Source organism: Triticum aestivum, chromosome 2A (genome assembly GCF_018294505.1).
Source record: "Triticum aestivum cultivar Chinese Spring chromosome 2A, IWGSC CS RefSeq v2.1, whole genome shotgun sequence".
Classification (NCBI taxonomy): Eukaryota; Viridiplantae; Streptophyta; class Magnoliopsida; order Poales; family Poaceae; genus Triticum; species Triticum aestivum.
In genome coordinates, this window is record NC_057797.1 from 84,038,186 (window position 1) to 84,054,955 (window position 16,770).

At 44.0% G+C, this 16,770-nt stretch overlaps 2 protein-coding genes across 3 annotated transcripts; one reads left to right on the forward strand and one right to left on the reverse strand.

Moving 5' to 3' along the window:
- LOC123187671 (uncharacterized) lies at window positions 1-2,146 on the forward strand. 2 transcript variants are annotated; one of them, XM_044599589.1, is made up of 5 exons: window positions 1-447; window positions 526-689; window positions 827-1,520; window positions 1,605-1,696; window positions 1,784-2,146. In XM_044599589.1, exons 1-5 carry the CDS (start codon window positions 127-129, stop codon window positions 1,902-1,904), a joined length of 1,392 nt encoding a protein of 463 aa, XP_044455524.1. In that variant the 5' UTR covers window positions 1-126; the 3' UTR covers window positions 1,905-2,146. The 2 variants fall into 2 exon arrangements, with proteins under 2 accessions (XP_044455524.1, XP_044455525.1); XM_044599590.1 differs by having other exon boundaries at window positions 3-447; window positions 830-1,520.
- A 133-nt stretch (window positions 2,147-2,279) lies between these two features.
- LOC123187672 (XIAP-associated factor 1) lies at window positions 2,280-4,476 on the reverse strand. The gene is made up of 5 exons (XM_044599591.1): window positions 4,168-4,476; window positions 3,761-3,899; window positions 3,226-3,363; window positions 2,985-3,106; window positions 2,280-2,671 (listed from the first exon to the last, which is right to left on the reverse strand). Exons 1-5 carry the CDS (start codon window positions 4,212-4,214, stop codon window positions 2,509-2,511), a joined length of 609 nt encoding a protein of 202 aa, XP_044455526.1. The 5' UTR covers window positions 4,215-4,476; the 3' UTR covers window positions 2,280-2,508.
- Between the last annotated feature and the right edge of the window lie 12,294 nt (window positions 4,477-16,770).

The window sequence follows — 16,770 nt, forward strand, 5'->3', positions numbered from 1 at the left end:
CGAGGGGGCGCCCTTTGCGCGACCGTTAATGGGTCTAATTAATTGACCAGATTCGACCTTTCCGGGGGCTTCTGCCGCTCCTGAATCTCCGCCGCCCGCGTGCTCCCCGGCACCCAGGAAACGGCCATGCCGACGACCCTAGAGGGCGGCCCCGCCGCCGCGCCACCGCTGCCCCGCGCGCGCGTGGAGCTGGAGCTGGAGCTCCCGCTCGGCGCGGCGCCGTTCGACCTGGAAGCGGCCGTGTGCAGCCACGGGCTGTTCATGATGGCGCCCAACCGCTGGGACCCGGCCTCCCGCGCGCTCCTCCGCCCGCTCCGCCTCGCCTCCGACCGCTCCAGGTCCCTGCTCGCCCGCGTCTCCCGCCACCCCGCGCGCCCCTCCCGCTCCCTCCTCGTCTCCCTCTTCGGCGCCGACGCCCTCTCCCCGCTCGACCAGGACTGCATCCTCGTAAGCAGGGCTTTCGCCGGACCCGGAGAAGAAAAGAAGCTCGCGTTGGCTGATGGATTCTTGGTTTTCCGTTGGCAGGAGCAAGTGCGGCGGATGCTGCGGCTGTCGGAGGAGGACGGCAGGGTGGTGGCGGAGTTCCAGGCGATGCACGCCGCCGCGAGGGAGGCGGGGTTCGGCCGCATCTTCCGCTCGCCCACGCTGTTCGAGGACATGGTCAAGTGCATCCTCCTCTGCAATTGCCAGTACGTCCCAGTCTTGATTTCCCTCTGCTTTCCTCTGTATGTGTTACTGAGCATCAGAATTCAGAAGTGCGCAGTTTTCCAGTATCTTTAACTGCATTTGCAAAATACGTATCTTATATTGCCATGTTATTGCCCAGCAGATGGACAAGAACATTGGCAATGGCTACTGCGCTGTGCGAGCTTCAGTTGGAGTTGAGACATTCATCTGGTACTGAAGTTCTTGAGTTAAGGACACCTCCAATCAGGGAGCTTAAAAGGAAGCGCGGCAAGAATCGGAATGTCCGTGTCAAGCTAGAAACAAAGTTTACCGAGTTGGAGTGCTTGGAGGATCCAAGAGTAGAAACCGCGGAGGATGCAAGAGTGGCAACTGGTACTAGCGATGTCATAACACATTTGGAAACGGATGAAAAATCGGCTAGCTTGCCCCAAGTTGCGCCTGAAACAGGCAGTGCATGTCAGTCATTTGATTCTTCAGAGCTCAGCTTGGAAGGTTGCATTGGAGATTTCCCTACTCCGGAAGAATTGGCGTATCTGGATGAAGACTTCTTAGCGAAATGCTGTAACCTTGGATATCGAGCGGAGCGGATTGTGTTGCTTGCACGCAGCATTGTGGAAGGAAAGGTATGCCTACAAAATCTTGAAGAAATGCAGAAAATGTCTTTACCAGCTACAGAAGAGCTATCTACTATCCCGTCTACCTATGAAAGACTGAATAACGAGTTAACCACTATCTCCGGATTCGGCCCTTTCACTCGTGCCAATGTGCTCATGTGCATGGGATTTTTCCACATGATCCCAGCTGATACCGAGACAATTAGGCATTTAAAGCAGGTATTTTCCCCTCTACATCCTTGATTTAGTGTTCATGGGGTTTCACTGTTTCAGTATGTCATTTATGTATGGAATTTCTTGCAGTGTCATAAAATTGCAAGCACCATCAAATCTGTTCATATGGAATTGGATAAAATCTACGGCGAGTATGCTCCATTTCAGTTCTTAGCATACTGGTATGTTTTTTTTTTCTGACACTGGCATTTAGTTTATCATCCTTTTGACATGCTGACACTGTTCCTTGATGTTTTGATTTGATACAGGTTCGAGCTATGGGGCTTCTATGACAAGCAATTTGGGAAGATCGCTGAGATGGATCCGTCCACATATAGGCTATTTACTGCAAGCGCTTTAAAGAAGCAACATCGGTTAGTTAGGAAATAGAGCCTTTCTTTCGTTTGTGAAAGGGGCCCTGCCAAAATCAACTTACAACATAGAGGAATTTTGAGATTGTTGTAGTTGCTGCCTGTTCTAGTAAGCAGAAAGTCCGTAGCCTATTTTCCCCTTCATGAATGCATCTCATACTTTAGGGGAACAGAGTCCTGCAAGTTTTTAGTTTGTAGCATTCCAGACTGAACTAATGTGTTATCAGGTACTTCAATTAATTTAGTGGTCAACTTTAAACATCTTGCATGAAGATTAAAGAGCGCAATTTGTTGAAATGATTGATGAGATAACATTTGAGCAAAAAACCCGTAAAAGGTCTATCATTAACAACAGATTGATGAAAGCAAGAAAAGAAACAGATATGAACCCTTGTAAGGTAATCTGTAATACTTTATTGCCATCAGGAAGTATCATATTGGCATACATTGTGAGGCACAGCACATTTCTCGATCCGGTGATTTCTGATATTCTACATGGTTTTTGTTCTGAACATTACTCAAGGAATAAGCTCTGCTATTGATTATGGAAGAACTTGTGCATTAAGATTTAGAAGGCACAAAAAAAATTGATCTACATTCCTGCGGTGAACATCATTACAACTTTACAAGGCTTCGGAACTTCCAATCCTTCTTTGGAACAGAATGGATCCAATCAGTACAGCAAGTCCGGTTATTGCAATTGTGAGGAGCAGTTGCTTGTGTTTCAAACCAAAAGCGGGGCGTGCTTGCTTGTGACGACCACCCTCTTCTTTTTCCAGCATGGATCTGTCACAAGAATTTGAATTGTATCAGAAGGCAGGCTCAAATAGAATTAGCTGTGACGATAGAAATACACTTCTATTGTCACAGCTAATAGATTTAAACGATAGGCTGAGGCACTGTATTAGAGGATTTTTATCTAAAAACTGCAACTGAAGATGCTAAGCAGCACTGTTCTAACTGAGATATATAGCCGGCTTATCTTTGTCTAAAAATTGCAACTGAAAATGCTAAGCAGCATTGTTCTAACTGAAACTTACACTGAATCATGTCTACATAAACAAGTCACGTGCATCAATATAAGGTTCCATGTTTTTACCTTGAAGATTCTGCAGCGGCATTTGTTTTTGAATGGAGTAGGAGCTCGTGTCCAATCCATTCTCGAAGTCTGATGTCCTTGTTGCAAGGTTGACAATATTTTGTTCGATTTCCACATACATCCTGTAGAGCAAAACTCATATAGTTAGACAGAGATGGACTATATATGTGTGGCTTATAATGTTTTAAGGAAAAGAATGTTGTCCAGTTTTTTGAGTAATAACGTATGAATACATTCACACCTGATGCTCAAAAATGTCAGCTGCAGGTAGTTCAAACTTGCAATACTGGCACGCAAGCATCCTTTGTGGGCACTGTAAGCGTTTATGAAGATCCCACAGCTCATGCTCCACAGTTTGTTCGCAGAGTGGGCAATTCACCTATATCCGCAAATAAGAATCTGATTAGCGGTGTTAGGATTAGTAATACCGGAAGTACATAAATCCAGTAAGATGTATATCTGTTGCCATCTTCTTAATCTATCCAGTGGTTATATGAATGCATGTTTTCCACACAAAGCATAAGACACTGACATGATGATCAAATCACCGAGTCTTTTCCTGGCACGCAGGTTATTTGGCTACCGTAGTGCTGCAGCTAGATTATGTCAGAACGATCTTAGCTGTAATGTGGGTTTATGTGATGAATTTATGCAAGATATTGGGTTGAGCAGCATCACAGGCTATGCGAAGAATAACCGCTAGGAGAATGAAAATGTGTGCATACATCAAAATCAAATGAATACATTCTGGATACGGTTATAATTTGGAGAAGTACCGGAGCATGGTTATCATCATAGTGCTTATCCATGTGCTTCCTTGGGACCATATCTCCACAATGCTCACACTTCAAGTGAAGGTTGCGAGCGCAGTGTGCAGAATGCAGCGCGATGTTGGGAGACGGAACCTCTCGGTTACTGAAGAAAATTCGCAGACAAGTACGGTCAGTAATCGGCAAGCACAAGACATGCCCCCAAGCACTACCTATATTAGCAGTGCATGCGATGAATTGCCATCGCAGAGGGGGAAAAGGCTACTAATAACTGATGAACTACTGTAGTAAGTAAAAATATTGCCGGGTGGAAAGAGGAAAGCAATAGTACTACTATTATTTGGCAGCTCGTAGCCAGCAGCAGATAGTGAGAAACAGACGACCGACGGCGCCGCGAGAGGCCGGAAGGTTACCAGTGCGCGCAGGTGGAGGTGGCGACGGCGGGATCGGCGGCGGCCATGGCTTGCGAGTCCTGAGGGATCACCGCTGCAACCCCGCGCCGAGATCCGAGTCGCCGGCCGAATTGGAACCTCGCCGAATCAGGGGGTCTTCTGGGGATGGAGGCGAGAAGAGCAGAGGGGCTGGAGGAGGAGATATCGAGGGGGCTCGTGGTGAGGTGAGGCGGAGTGACCGTGTCGGAGCCGGGGGCTGTGGGGATTCGACTTCAGCGCGGCGATGGGAGCGGTAGTTTCACCGGCGTACCGGTCGTCCTGGCCCACCTGTCTGTCCTGATAGACGCTCGATTCCATGGACTAGGGCGCCACCGGACGATGCTTCGGTGCTTTAAGGCACCTATCTTTGTATCTATGACATGTGAGTCCAACAGGTGACTGACCCACATGTCAGTGACCCAACCGGTGAGACATCAATTTTATTTTCTGAGAAGTACCACTCCCAATCACGCACACATAAGTGAATCATGACAAACATGCATTCAAGATCACTAACATGTAATAATGCTTGAAGATTAATAAAGCCACCATACACAGTTCATTATCCATGGAAAGCTATTAAAACATAAACAATTTCTCACATAATAGACTGTGAGTAGGAGTATATATGACATCAATCAATAAACAAGTTATAAAGGCAATACGAACATAAATTAAGGGTGCATAATTGTGGAAAAAATGAAACATAATGTATAAGACATGAATACCCAATCATATTATGAAACGTATCGAAGTTCAAACTTAAGTGAGAGGTATCATCTATTCCATGCCGAAAATACATTAAAAAGGTACATTGGAAAGAGAATACAAGAACCAAGCAAGATTTTTTTCTATTTCTCCAACCCAATAAATCCACTTGTGCAACACTGTCCCATCTCCATTGAGATGCCTTCGCCAAGATTATGTTATCTGCTCCGTCTTTATCCAGAGTCATTACTGAAAAGGTATATAAGTTATTCGGTGATCATCACACAATATCAAAGATAAATGGTACTTTCATGGAGAAACAGTTAAAAGAAAAGTCACTTCGATAGCAGTCTCGGAGTACTGTATACATAGTTGGTACAGGGTAAGAAAATAGAACATAACAAAATCTAATGTTCCTGGACACCTCATGAGCACACATACACCAAGTACTACATACAAAATTTAGTACTACATACAAAATTTGAAGTATCTTATTTTTTCATAGGTACACAACCTTTAGTATATCTCAACCAGAACAAGAAAAGAACGATCTATGAAAATGTCTTACCAACAAGATGAGCATAGTTAGGTCTATATCCATTACTTATTTCCGAAACCTGCTTCAACATGTACGAACATCATCTCATCAGTCAATATCCATTTCAGTATTCTCATAACTGAGAATAGTTGCAACAATGTAACTTCTCTTATTTATTCATCTGTCTGTAGCCATTAGTATATGATTCTTGCAACCCCCTAAGAAAGGAACAAAAGTGCAGTGATACAGGCATGCCAATGAACATCACAATAAAGAGCATATGATATATGAAGCACCATTTTACAATAGCCATGAAGGAAACCAACAATGGTCGGCATCGAGTAGTCACCCAGGAGCTTGCTGGCTAGCATCATCGATGGTAGCCACCCTGAGTTCTATCCTCATAACTACCTTGTTTGAGGCATTACTCTTTTCTAATGGCGTTGACACCAAACAACAACCAACAAAGAGGTGACATGTAAACAATTGGAAGAAAATGAACGCAATAATAAGAAGTTTTGGCAAGATAGAAGTCCAGATTTATGTTGTTTGGATAGATAGACATATGTAATAGTGTTCCATTTTCTCTTTTGGCTCTCTCAAAAAGCTTGTGCATTCATATACCGCGAAGCCTAATTGGATTAATATCCGAAACGAGCACAAAATAATCCTATTTAACATTGTTTTAACCATCAATTAAAACATGAGCCATTGTTTTAACCATACCTATTTTATATTCTTCTACTGTTAAAATGCAGACCATCTAGGAACAATGTTTTGCTTCATGATTTACCTAGTACTCCCTCCGTTCCTAAATATAAGTCTTTATAGAGATTTCACTATGAACCACATACGGATGTATATAGATGCATTTTAAGTGTATATTCACCCATTTTGCTCCGTATGTAATCCACCTAGTGAAATCTCTACAAAGACTTATATTTACAGACGGGGAAAGTAGTAGAGAAGCATGCTTTACTTTATTCAAAACTCAAATTTACAGGAATGGTTAAAGTATCATGAGGCTTTATAAGCCACAAATTGACCCTTAGCTAGATGTAAAGCATGTTTAGATTGTTTGCTTTCATATTGGATAGACATCCTTCATGCACAAAAGTAGCAGAAGAAAAATCCGTCACTGTGTCTTTGATTTATTTTACCACCGAGCCAGGGATTCCACCCGTGTCATTGTAAATGTCCATGATAGCTCCCTGGAAATCAGATGTGATCCATATATTCTGAAGAAGAAGATCTTTAGCAATTGAGAGTGCCTCATGGCAAGCAAGTGTTTCAAGCACTGGAGAATTTGTCATTCCATGAGGAACTAGAGTTGGTGACCCTATATAAAGACCTCATCACGGCATACTGAGTTGATAACACCAATTTGGTTCGCCTCACTAATAGCCACATCGACATTTATCTTAAACACACCAGTCGAAGGTGAGATCCATCTTCGTGGCTGAGCAGGGATCATCCTAATGTTGTGCTAGGATTTAGGTGGCATCGCCAACTCAAGGTCTGGGAGAAATCTTTTGGTGAACATATGTGTTGACACAAGGCTTTGATGATCACCTTCATGAATTAATTTCCGACGAGAAGTCCATATAGCCCACAGGGTCACCATCATCTTAGTACATTATGCATGCGATAGTGAATCCATCATGGAAAAAAGCCAACCTTTTCTGCATTAGACTCAGTTGATGATGGCATGCGCTCCACTAACTCATGATTTGACAGAGACCACACACATTGCACCATAGTGGAAAGTAACAATGAATGCATCTTCTAGTCTTCGTTGCCACATATAACACAACAAGATGTCGTCGACATATTTCTATGATTTCTGACATCATTTGTAGGCAAAGAGCATTGAGGTAATCTCCATAATAACACCTTTAGTTTGGATGGGGCATTAGTTTTCCAAAGTTTGGTCCAACTCTTATGTTCTCTTCCATTGTCGAAATTGTCAGCATGCCCCTCAAGCCATGCTTCTCTACTAATTTTGGTTGTCACCAGCATTTTATAGGCCGACCATACTAAAAAAACTCCTTTCTTGTCATGCCCCCACACCCAGAAACCATCCATCTGACGTGTACTTAAAGGAATATCTAGGATCAAATCTGCGTCAAAAAGGCAGAAACACGTCCCTGACCTTTTGCTCGTACCACCTTGCTGCAATCTCGACAGCTCACTAGCCATTTGTGGGCGATTAGCAACCAAGCAAGCGATATGCCGCATGTCGTGTGCTCTAGGTAGCCAGTTCTGCTGTCAAATATCATTGTGTTTGCCATCTCCAACTCAATGGATCAAACCGTTTGTGAACACCTCATTTCCCTGATACCCTCCATTATAGCACTCCAAATCTGAGAGGGCTAGTTGCCTAGTGATGTCGCTTGAAGCTACGTCGGTATTTCCCCAAAAAGGAAGGGATGATGCAGCACAGCGGCGGTAGGTATTTCCTTCAGATATGAAACCAAGGTTATCGAACTAGTAGGAGAACAAAGCAACACAACGTAAACTGCCCTGCACACAGATAACAAATCTTCGCAATCCGACGTGTTAAAGGGGTTGTCAATCCCTTTCGAGTAACGGTGCCAGAAATTGGTGTGTGACGGGAAAAAAGTTGTAAATATTGATAGATCGAATGCCAAATAAAATAAATTGCAGCAAGGTATTTTGGGTTTTTGGATTAATAGATCTGAAAATAAAAGCAAATAAAAATAGATCGCAAAGGCAAATATATGAGAAAGAAGACCCGGGGGCGTAGGTTTCACTAGTGGCTTCTCTTAAGAAAAATAGCAAACAGTGGGTAAACAAATTACTGTTGGGCAATTGATAGAACTTCAAATACTCATGACGATATACAGACAATGATCATTATGTTGGAAATATGCCCTAGTGCCAATAATTAATTAGTTATTATTATTATATTTCATTGTTCATGATAATCGTTTATTATCCATGCTAGAATTGTATTGATAGGAAACTCAGATACATGTGTGGATACATAGACAACACCATGTCCCTAGTAAGCCTCTAGTTGACTAGCTCGTTGATCAATAGATGGTTACGGTTTCCTGAACATGGACATTGGATGTCGTTGATAACTGAATCACATCATTAGGAGAATGATGTAATGGACAAGACCCAATCCTAAGCCTAGCACAAAGATCGTGTAGTTCGTATGCTAAAGCTTTTCTAATGTCAAGTATCATTTCCTTAGACCATGAGATTGTGCAACTCCCGGATACCGTAGAAGTGCTTTGGGTGTGCCAAACGTCACAACGTAACTGGGTGGCTATAAAGGTTCACTACAGGTATCTCCGAAAGTGTCTGTTGGGTTGGCACGAATCGAGACTGGGATTTGTCACTCCGTGTAACGGAGAGGTATCTCTGGGCCCACTCGGTAGGACATCATCATAATGTACACAATGTGACCAAGGAGTTGATCACGGGATGATGTGTTACGGAACGAGTAAAGAGACTTGCCGATAATGATATTGAACAAGGTATCGGGATACCGATGATCGAATCTCGGGCAAGTACAATACCGCTAGACAAAGGGAATTGAATACGGGATTGATTGAATCCTCGATACCGTGGTTCATCCGATGACATCATTGTGGAACATGTGGGAGCCAACATAAGTATCCAGATCCCGCTGTTGGTTATTGGCCGGAGAGTTGTCTCGGTCATGTCTGCATGGTTCCCGAACCCGTAGGGTCTACACAGTTAAGGTTCGATGATGCTAGGGTTATTAGGAAGACTTGTATGTGATTACCGAATGTTATTCGGAGTCTCGGATGAGATCCCGGATGTCACGAGGAGTTCCGGAATGGTCCAGAGGTAAAGATTTATATATGGAAAGTTGTTGTTCGGGTTCCGGGAAACGTTTGGTTTTTTCCGGTATTGTATCGGGAAGCTTCCGGAAGGTTCCGAAGGATTCCGGAGGTCCGGAAAATGTTCCACCACGTCCAATACAGCAGCATGGGCTGTAGGGGGGCGCCCTAACCTTAATGGGCCAAGGGCACCAGCCCCCCCAAGGCCCATGCGCATGGGAGAGGGGAAACCCTAAGAGGGAGGGCCTCCACTTGACTTGGGAGGCACTCCTCCCCCCCCTTGGCCGCCGCCCCAACCCTAGATGGGATCTAAGGGGGGCCGGCCCCCTCTCTCCCCACCTATAAATAGTGGAGGGGTGGGAGGGCAGCCCCTCCCCTCCAATACATCTCCCTCTTGGCGCAGCCCTACCTCTCTCCCTCCTCGTCTCTCGTAGTGCTTGGCGAAGCCCTGCTGGAGTCCCGCGCTCCTCCACCACCACCACGCTGTCGTGCTGCTGCTGGACGGAGTCTTCCCCAACCTCTCCTTCTCCCCTTGCTGGATCAAGGCGTAGGAGACGTCACCGGGCTGCACGTGTGTTGAACGCGGAGGCGCCGTGGTTCGGCGCTTAGATCGGAATCAACCGCGATCTGAATCACTACGAGTACGACTCCTTCATCCGCGTTCTTGCAACGCTTTCGCTTAGCGATCTACAAGGGTATGTAGATGCACTCTCCTTCCCCTCGTTGCTAGATTACTCCATAGATTGATCTTGGTGATGCGTAGAAAATTTTAAATTTCTTCTACAATCCCCAACAGTGGCATCATGAGCTAGGTCTATGCGTAGTTTCTATGCACGAGTAGAACACAAAGCAGTTATGGGCGTCGATATTGTCAATTTACTTGCCGTTACTAGTCTTATCTTGATTCGGCGGCATCGTGGGATGAAGCAGCCCGGACTGACCTTACACGTACTCTTACGTGAGATTGGTTCCACCGACTGACATGCACTAGTTGCATAAGGTGGCTAGCGGGTGTCTGTCTCTCCCACTTTAGTCGGATCGGATTCGATGAAAAGGGTCCTTATGAAGGGTAAATAGAAATTGGCATATCACGTTGTGGTTTTGGCATATGTAAGAAACGTTCTTGCTAGAAACCTATAGCAGCCACGTAAAAACTTGCAACAACAATTAGAGGACGTCTAACTTGTTTTTGCAGCATATGCCTTGTGATGTGATATGGCCAAAAGGGTGTGATGAATGATATATGTGATGTATGAGATTGATCATGTTCTTGTAATAGGAATCATGACTTGCATGTCGATGAGTATGACAACCGGCAGGAGCCATAGGAGTTGTCTTAATTTATTTATGACCTGCGTGTCAACATAAACATCATGTAATTACTTTACTTTATTGCTAAAGCGTTAGCCATAGTAGTAGAAGTAATAGATGATGAGACAACTTCAAGAAGACACGATGATGGAGATCATGATGATGGAGATCATGGTGTCATGCCGGTGACAATGATGATCATGGAGCCCCGAAGATGGAGATCAAAAGGAGCAAAATGATATTGGCCATATCATGTCACTATTTGATTGCATGTGATGTTTATCATGTTTTACATCTTATTTTCTTAGAACGACGGTAGCTTAAATAAGATGATCCCTCTCTAAAATTTCAAGAAAAGTGTCCCCCCTAACTGTGCACCGTTGCGAAGGTTCATTGTTTCGAAGCACCATGTGATGATCGAGTGTGATAGATTCTAACGTTTGAATACAACGGGTGTTGACGAGCCTAGCATGTACAGACATGGCCTAGGGACACATGCGAAACACTTAGGTTGACTTGATGAGCCTAGCATGTACATACATGGCCTCGGAACACGGAAGACTGAAAGGTCGAACATGAGTCGTATAGAAGATACGATCAACATGAGATGTTCACCGTTGATGACTAGTCCGTCTCACGTGATGATCGGACACGACCTAGTCGATTCGGATCATGTTTCACTTAGATGACTAGAGGGATGTCTATCTGAGTGGGAGTTCATTAAATAGTTTGATTAGATGAACTCAATTATCATGAACATAGTCTAGATTGTCTTTGCAAATATGTTGTAGATAAATAGCTCACGTTGTAGCTCCCTGTTTCAATACGTCCCTAGAGAAAGATTAAGTTGAAAGATATTGTAAGCAATGATGCATACTAGGTCCGTAGTCCGAGGTGTGTCCTCACTGCTACACAAAAGGATTACGTCTTTGATGCACCGCTCGATGTGCAAACCCCTACAACGTCGTCTATGGATGTTGTGAACACCTGACAGACACGTCCTGATGACTACTTGATAGTTTAGTGCACCATACTTTACGGCTTAGAATCAGGATTCCAATGACGTTTTGAACGCCATAAGACATATGAGATGTTCCAAGAGCTGAAATTGGGATTTCAGGCTCATGCCCGTGTTGAGAGGTATGAGACCTCTGACAAGTTCTTTTGCCAACAAGATGGAGGAGGATGGCTCAGCTAGTGAGCATGTGCTCAGAATGTCTGGGTGCTACAATCACTTGAATCAAGTGGGAGTTAAACTTCCAGATAAGATAGTGATTGATATAGTTCTCTAGCCACTATCACTAAGCTACTAGATCTTTGTGATGAACTATGACATGCAAGGGATGTAGATGATCCCGGAGCTGTTCGCGGTGCTTAAGACCGCAAAAGGTAGAAATCAAGAAGGAGCATCAAGTGTTGATGGTTTAACAAGACCACTAGTTTTAAGAAGGGCGAGGGCTAGAAGGGAAACTTCATGGATGGCAAACCAGTTGCCGCTCCACTGAAGGAACCCAAGGTTGAACCCAAACCCGAGACTAAGTGCTTCTATTGTAAGGGGAACGGTCACTGGTAGCGGAATTACCCCAAATGCATAGTAGATAAGAAGGCTGGCAACTTCAACAAAGTATATAAGTGTTATTAATGTGTACCTCACTAGTACTCCTGGTAGCACCTGGGTATTGGATACCGGTTCAGTTGCTATTATTGGTGACTTGAAGCAAAAGCTATGGACTAAACGGAGACTGGCTAAGGGCGAGGTGATGATGTGTGTTGGAAGTGTTTCCAAAGTTGATGAGATCACCATCGCATGCTCCATCTGCCTTAGGGATTAGTATTGAACCCAGATAAATGTTATCAGGTGTCTACGTTGAGCATGAATATGATTAGATCATGTTCATTGCAATACGGTTATTCATTTAAGTTAGAGAATACTGGTTATTCTGTTTACATGAATAATACCTTTCATGGTTATGCACCCTATGTGAATGGTTCATTGAATCTCGGTCATGGTAATACACATGTTCACGCCAAAAGATGTAGAGTTAATAATGATAATACCACTTTCTCGTGGCACTGCCGCTTATGTCATATTGGCGTAAGATGCATGAAGAAACTCCATATTGATGGATGTTTGGAGTCACTTGATTTTGAATCACTTGACACATGCGAGCCATGCCTCATGGGCAGGATGACTAAGACCCTGTTTTCAGGTACAATGAAACGGGCAAGTGACTTGTTGGAAATCATACATACTGATGCATGTGATCCAATGAGAATTAAAGCGTGCGGTGGATATCGCTATTTTCTCATCTTCACTGACGATTTGACTAGATATAGGTATATTTACTTAATGAAGCACAAGTCTGAAATGTTTGAAAAGTTCAAGTGATTTCAGAGTGAAGCTAAGAACCATCATAACAAGAAGATCAAATTCCTATGATCTGATCGATGAGAATTTCTGAGTTATGAGTTTGGCAATCACTTAAGACATTGTGGAATTGTTTCACAGTTGAAGCCACCTGGAACACCACAGGGTAATGGTGTGTCTGGACGTCGTAATCAAACCTTATGAGATATGGTGTGATCTATGATGTCTCTTATCGATCTACCATTTTCATTTTGAGGATATGCGTTAGAGACAACTGCATTCACTTTAGATAGGACACCATCTAAGTCCGTTGAGATGACGTCGTGTGAACATTGGTTTGGCAAGAAACCAAAGTTGTCACTTCTTAATGTTTGGGGCTGCGATGCTTAAGGCTTCAGCCGGAGAAGCTCGAACCCAAAGCGGACAAACACATCTTCATAGGATACCCAAAGGTGATAGTTGGGTACACCTTCTATCTCAGATCCGAGGGCAAATTGTTTGTCGCTAAGAACGGGTCCTTTATCGAGAAAGAGTTTCTCTCGAAAGAATTGAGTGGGAGGAAGATAGAACTTGATGAGGTTGTCGAACCTTTACTTCAACCAGAGAGTGATGCAACATAGAAAGATGTTTTCTGTGGCGCCTACGTCTGTTGAATAGGAAGTTAATCATAGTGATCGTGAAGCTTCGGATCAAGTTGCTATCGAACCTCATAGGTCGACAAGGATATGTACTACTCCTGAGTGGTACGGTAATCCTGTCTTAGATATCATGTTGTTAGACAACAATGAACCTACGAGCTATGGAGAAGCGATGGTGAGCCCGTATTCCGACAAATGGTTAGAAGCCATGAAATCCGAGACAGGATCCATGTATCAGAACAAAGTATGGACTTTGGTGGACTTTCCCGATGATTGGCAAGCCATTGAGATAAATGGATCTTTAAGAAGAAGACGGACATGGGCGGTAATGTTACCGTCCATGAAGCTCGACTTGTGGGAAAGAGTCTTTTCACAAGTTCAAGGAGTTGACTACGATGAGAATTTCTCACCCGTAGCGATGCTTAAGTCCGTCGGAATCATGTTAGCATTAGCTGTGTTTTTCGATTATGAAATCTGACAGATGGATGTCAAAACAAGTTTTCTTACTAGTTTCCGTAAGAAAAAGTTGTATGTGATACAATAAAAGGTTTTGTCGATCCTAAGGATGCTAAAAGGTATGCTGGCTCTTGCGATCCTTCTATGGACTAGAGCAAGCATCTCGGAGTCAGAATATATGCTTTGATGGAGTGATCAAAGCTTTTAGGTTTATACAATGTTTGCTGGAAACTTGTATTTACAAGAAAGTGAGTGGGAGCACTACAACATTTCTGATAAGTATATGTGGATGACATATTGTTGATCTGAAATAATGTAGAATTTCTGGAAAGCATAAACGGTTGTTTGAAGAGTGATTTTCAAAGGAAGACCTGGATAAAGCTGCTTACATATTGGGAATCAAGATCTATAGAGATAGATCAAGACGCCTGATGATACTTTCAAAGAACGCACACCTTGACATGTTTTTGAAGGAGTTCAAAATAGATCAGCCAAAGAAGGGGTTCTTACCTGAGTTGTAAGGTGTGAAGTTGAGTAAGACTCAAAGATTGACCACGGCAGAAGAAAGAGGAAGGACGAAGGTCGTCCCCTATGCTTTTGTCATAGGCTCTATACGGTATGCCATGCTGAGTACCGCACCTGATGCGTGCCTTGCCACATGTCTGGCAAGAGGGTACAAAGGTGATCTAGGAGTAGATCACCAGATAGCGGTCAAAATTATCCTTAGAGGAATAAGGAAATGTTTCTCGGTTATGGAGGTGATAAAGAGTTCGACGTAAAGAGTTACGTCGATGCAAGCTTAACACCTATCCGGATAGCTCTGAGTAGAGATACCGGATACGTATAATGAAGCAACAATTTGGAATAGCTCCAAGTGGAACGTGGTAGCAGCATCTACGATATGACATAAAGTTTTGCGAAATACATAGGGATCTGAATATGGCAAGAGCCATTTGAAGGAAATATGCCCTAGAGGCAATAATAAAGTTATTATTTATTTCCTTATATCATGATAAATGTTTATTATCCATGCTAGAATTGTATTAACCGGAAACATAATACATGTGTGAATACATAGACAAACATAGTGTCACTAGTATGCCTCTACTTGACTAGCTCGTTAATCAAAGATGGTTATGTTTCCTAACCATGAACAAAGTGTTGTTATTTGATTAACGAGGTCACATCATTAGTTGAATGATCTGATTGACATGACCCATTCCATTAGCTTAGCACCCGATCGTTTAGTATGTTGCTATTGCTTTCTTCATGACATATACATGTTCCTATGACTATGAGATTATGCAACTCCCGTTTGCCGAAGGAACACTTTGGGTGCTACCAAACATCACAACGTAACTGGGTGATTATAAAGGAGCATTACAGGTGTCTCCAAAGGTACATGTTGGGTTGGCGTATTTCGAGATTAGGATTTGTCACTCCGATTGTCGGAGAGGTATCTCTGGGCCCTCTCGGTAATGCACATCACATAAGCCTTGCAAGCATTGCAACTAACGAGTTAGTTGCGGGATGATGTATTACAGAACGAGTAAAGAGACTTGCCGGTAACGAGATTGAACCAGGTATAGGATACCGACGATCGAATCTCGGGCAAGTAACATACCGATGACAAAGGGAACAACGTATGTTGTTATGCGGTCTGACCGATAAAAGATCTTCGTAGAATACGTAGGAACCAATATGGGCATCCAGGTCCCGCTATTGGTTATTGACCGGAGACGTGTCTTGGTCATGTCTACATTGTTCTCGAACCCGTAGGGTCCGCACGCTTAAGGTTTCGATGACAGTTATATTATGAGTTTATGTGTTCTGATGTACTGAAGGTTGTTCGGAGTCCCGGATGTGATCACGGACATGACGAGGAGTCTCGAAATGGTCGAGACATAAAGATTGATATATTGGAAGCCTATATTTGGACATCGGAAGTGTTCCGGGTGAAATCGGGATTTTACCGGAGTACCGGGAGGTTACCGGAACCCCCCGGGAACCATATGGGCCTTAGTGGGCTTTAGTGGAAAGGAGAAAGGGGCAGCCCAAGGTGGGCTGCGTGCCTCCCCCCTCCCCTAGTCCTATTAGGACTAGGAGAGGTGGCCGGCCCCCTCTCTCTCTTTCCCCCCGAGGAATCCTATTCCAACTAGGATTGGGGGGGGGGAATCCTACTCCCGGAGGGAGTAGGACTCTCCTGGCGCGCCCCTTGTGGCCGGCCAGCCTCCCCCCTTTGGTCCTTTATATACTGAGGTAGAGGCACCCTAGAACACACAAGTTGATCCACGTGATCTATTCCTTAGCCGTGTGCAGTGCCCCAGCCACCATATTCCTCGATAATACTGTAGCGAAGTTTAGGCGAAGCCCTGCTGCTGTAGTACATCAAGATCGTCACCACGCCGTCGTGCTGACGAAACTCTTCCCCGACACTTTGCTGGATCGGAGTCCGGGGATTGTCATCGAGCTGAACGTGTGCTCGAACTCGGAGGTGCCGTAGTTTCGGTGCTTGATCGGTCGGATCGGGAAGACGTACGACTACTTCCTCTATGTTGCGTCAACGCTTCCGCAGTCGGTCTGCGTGGGTACGTAGACAGCAATCTCCCCTCTCGTTTCTATGCATCACATGATCTTGCGTGAGCGTAGGAATTTTTTTGAAATTACTACGAAACCCATCAGTGGCATCCGAGCCTAGGTTATTTATGTTGATGTTATATGCACGAG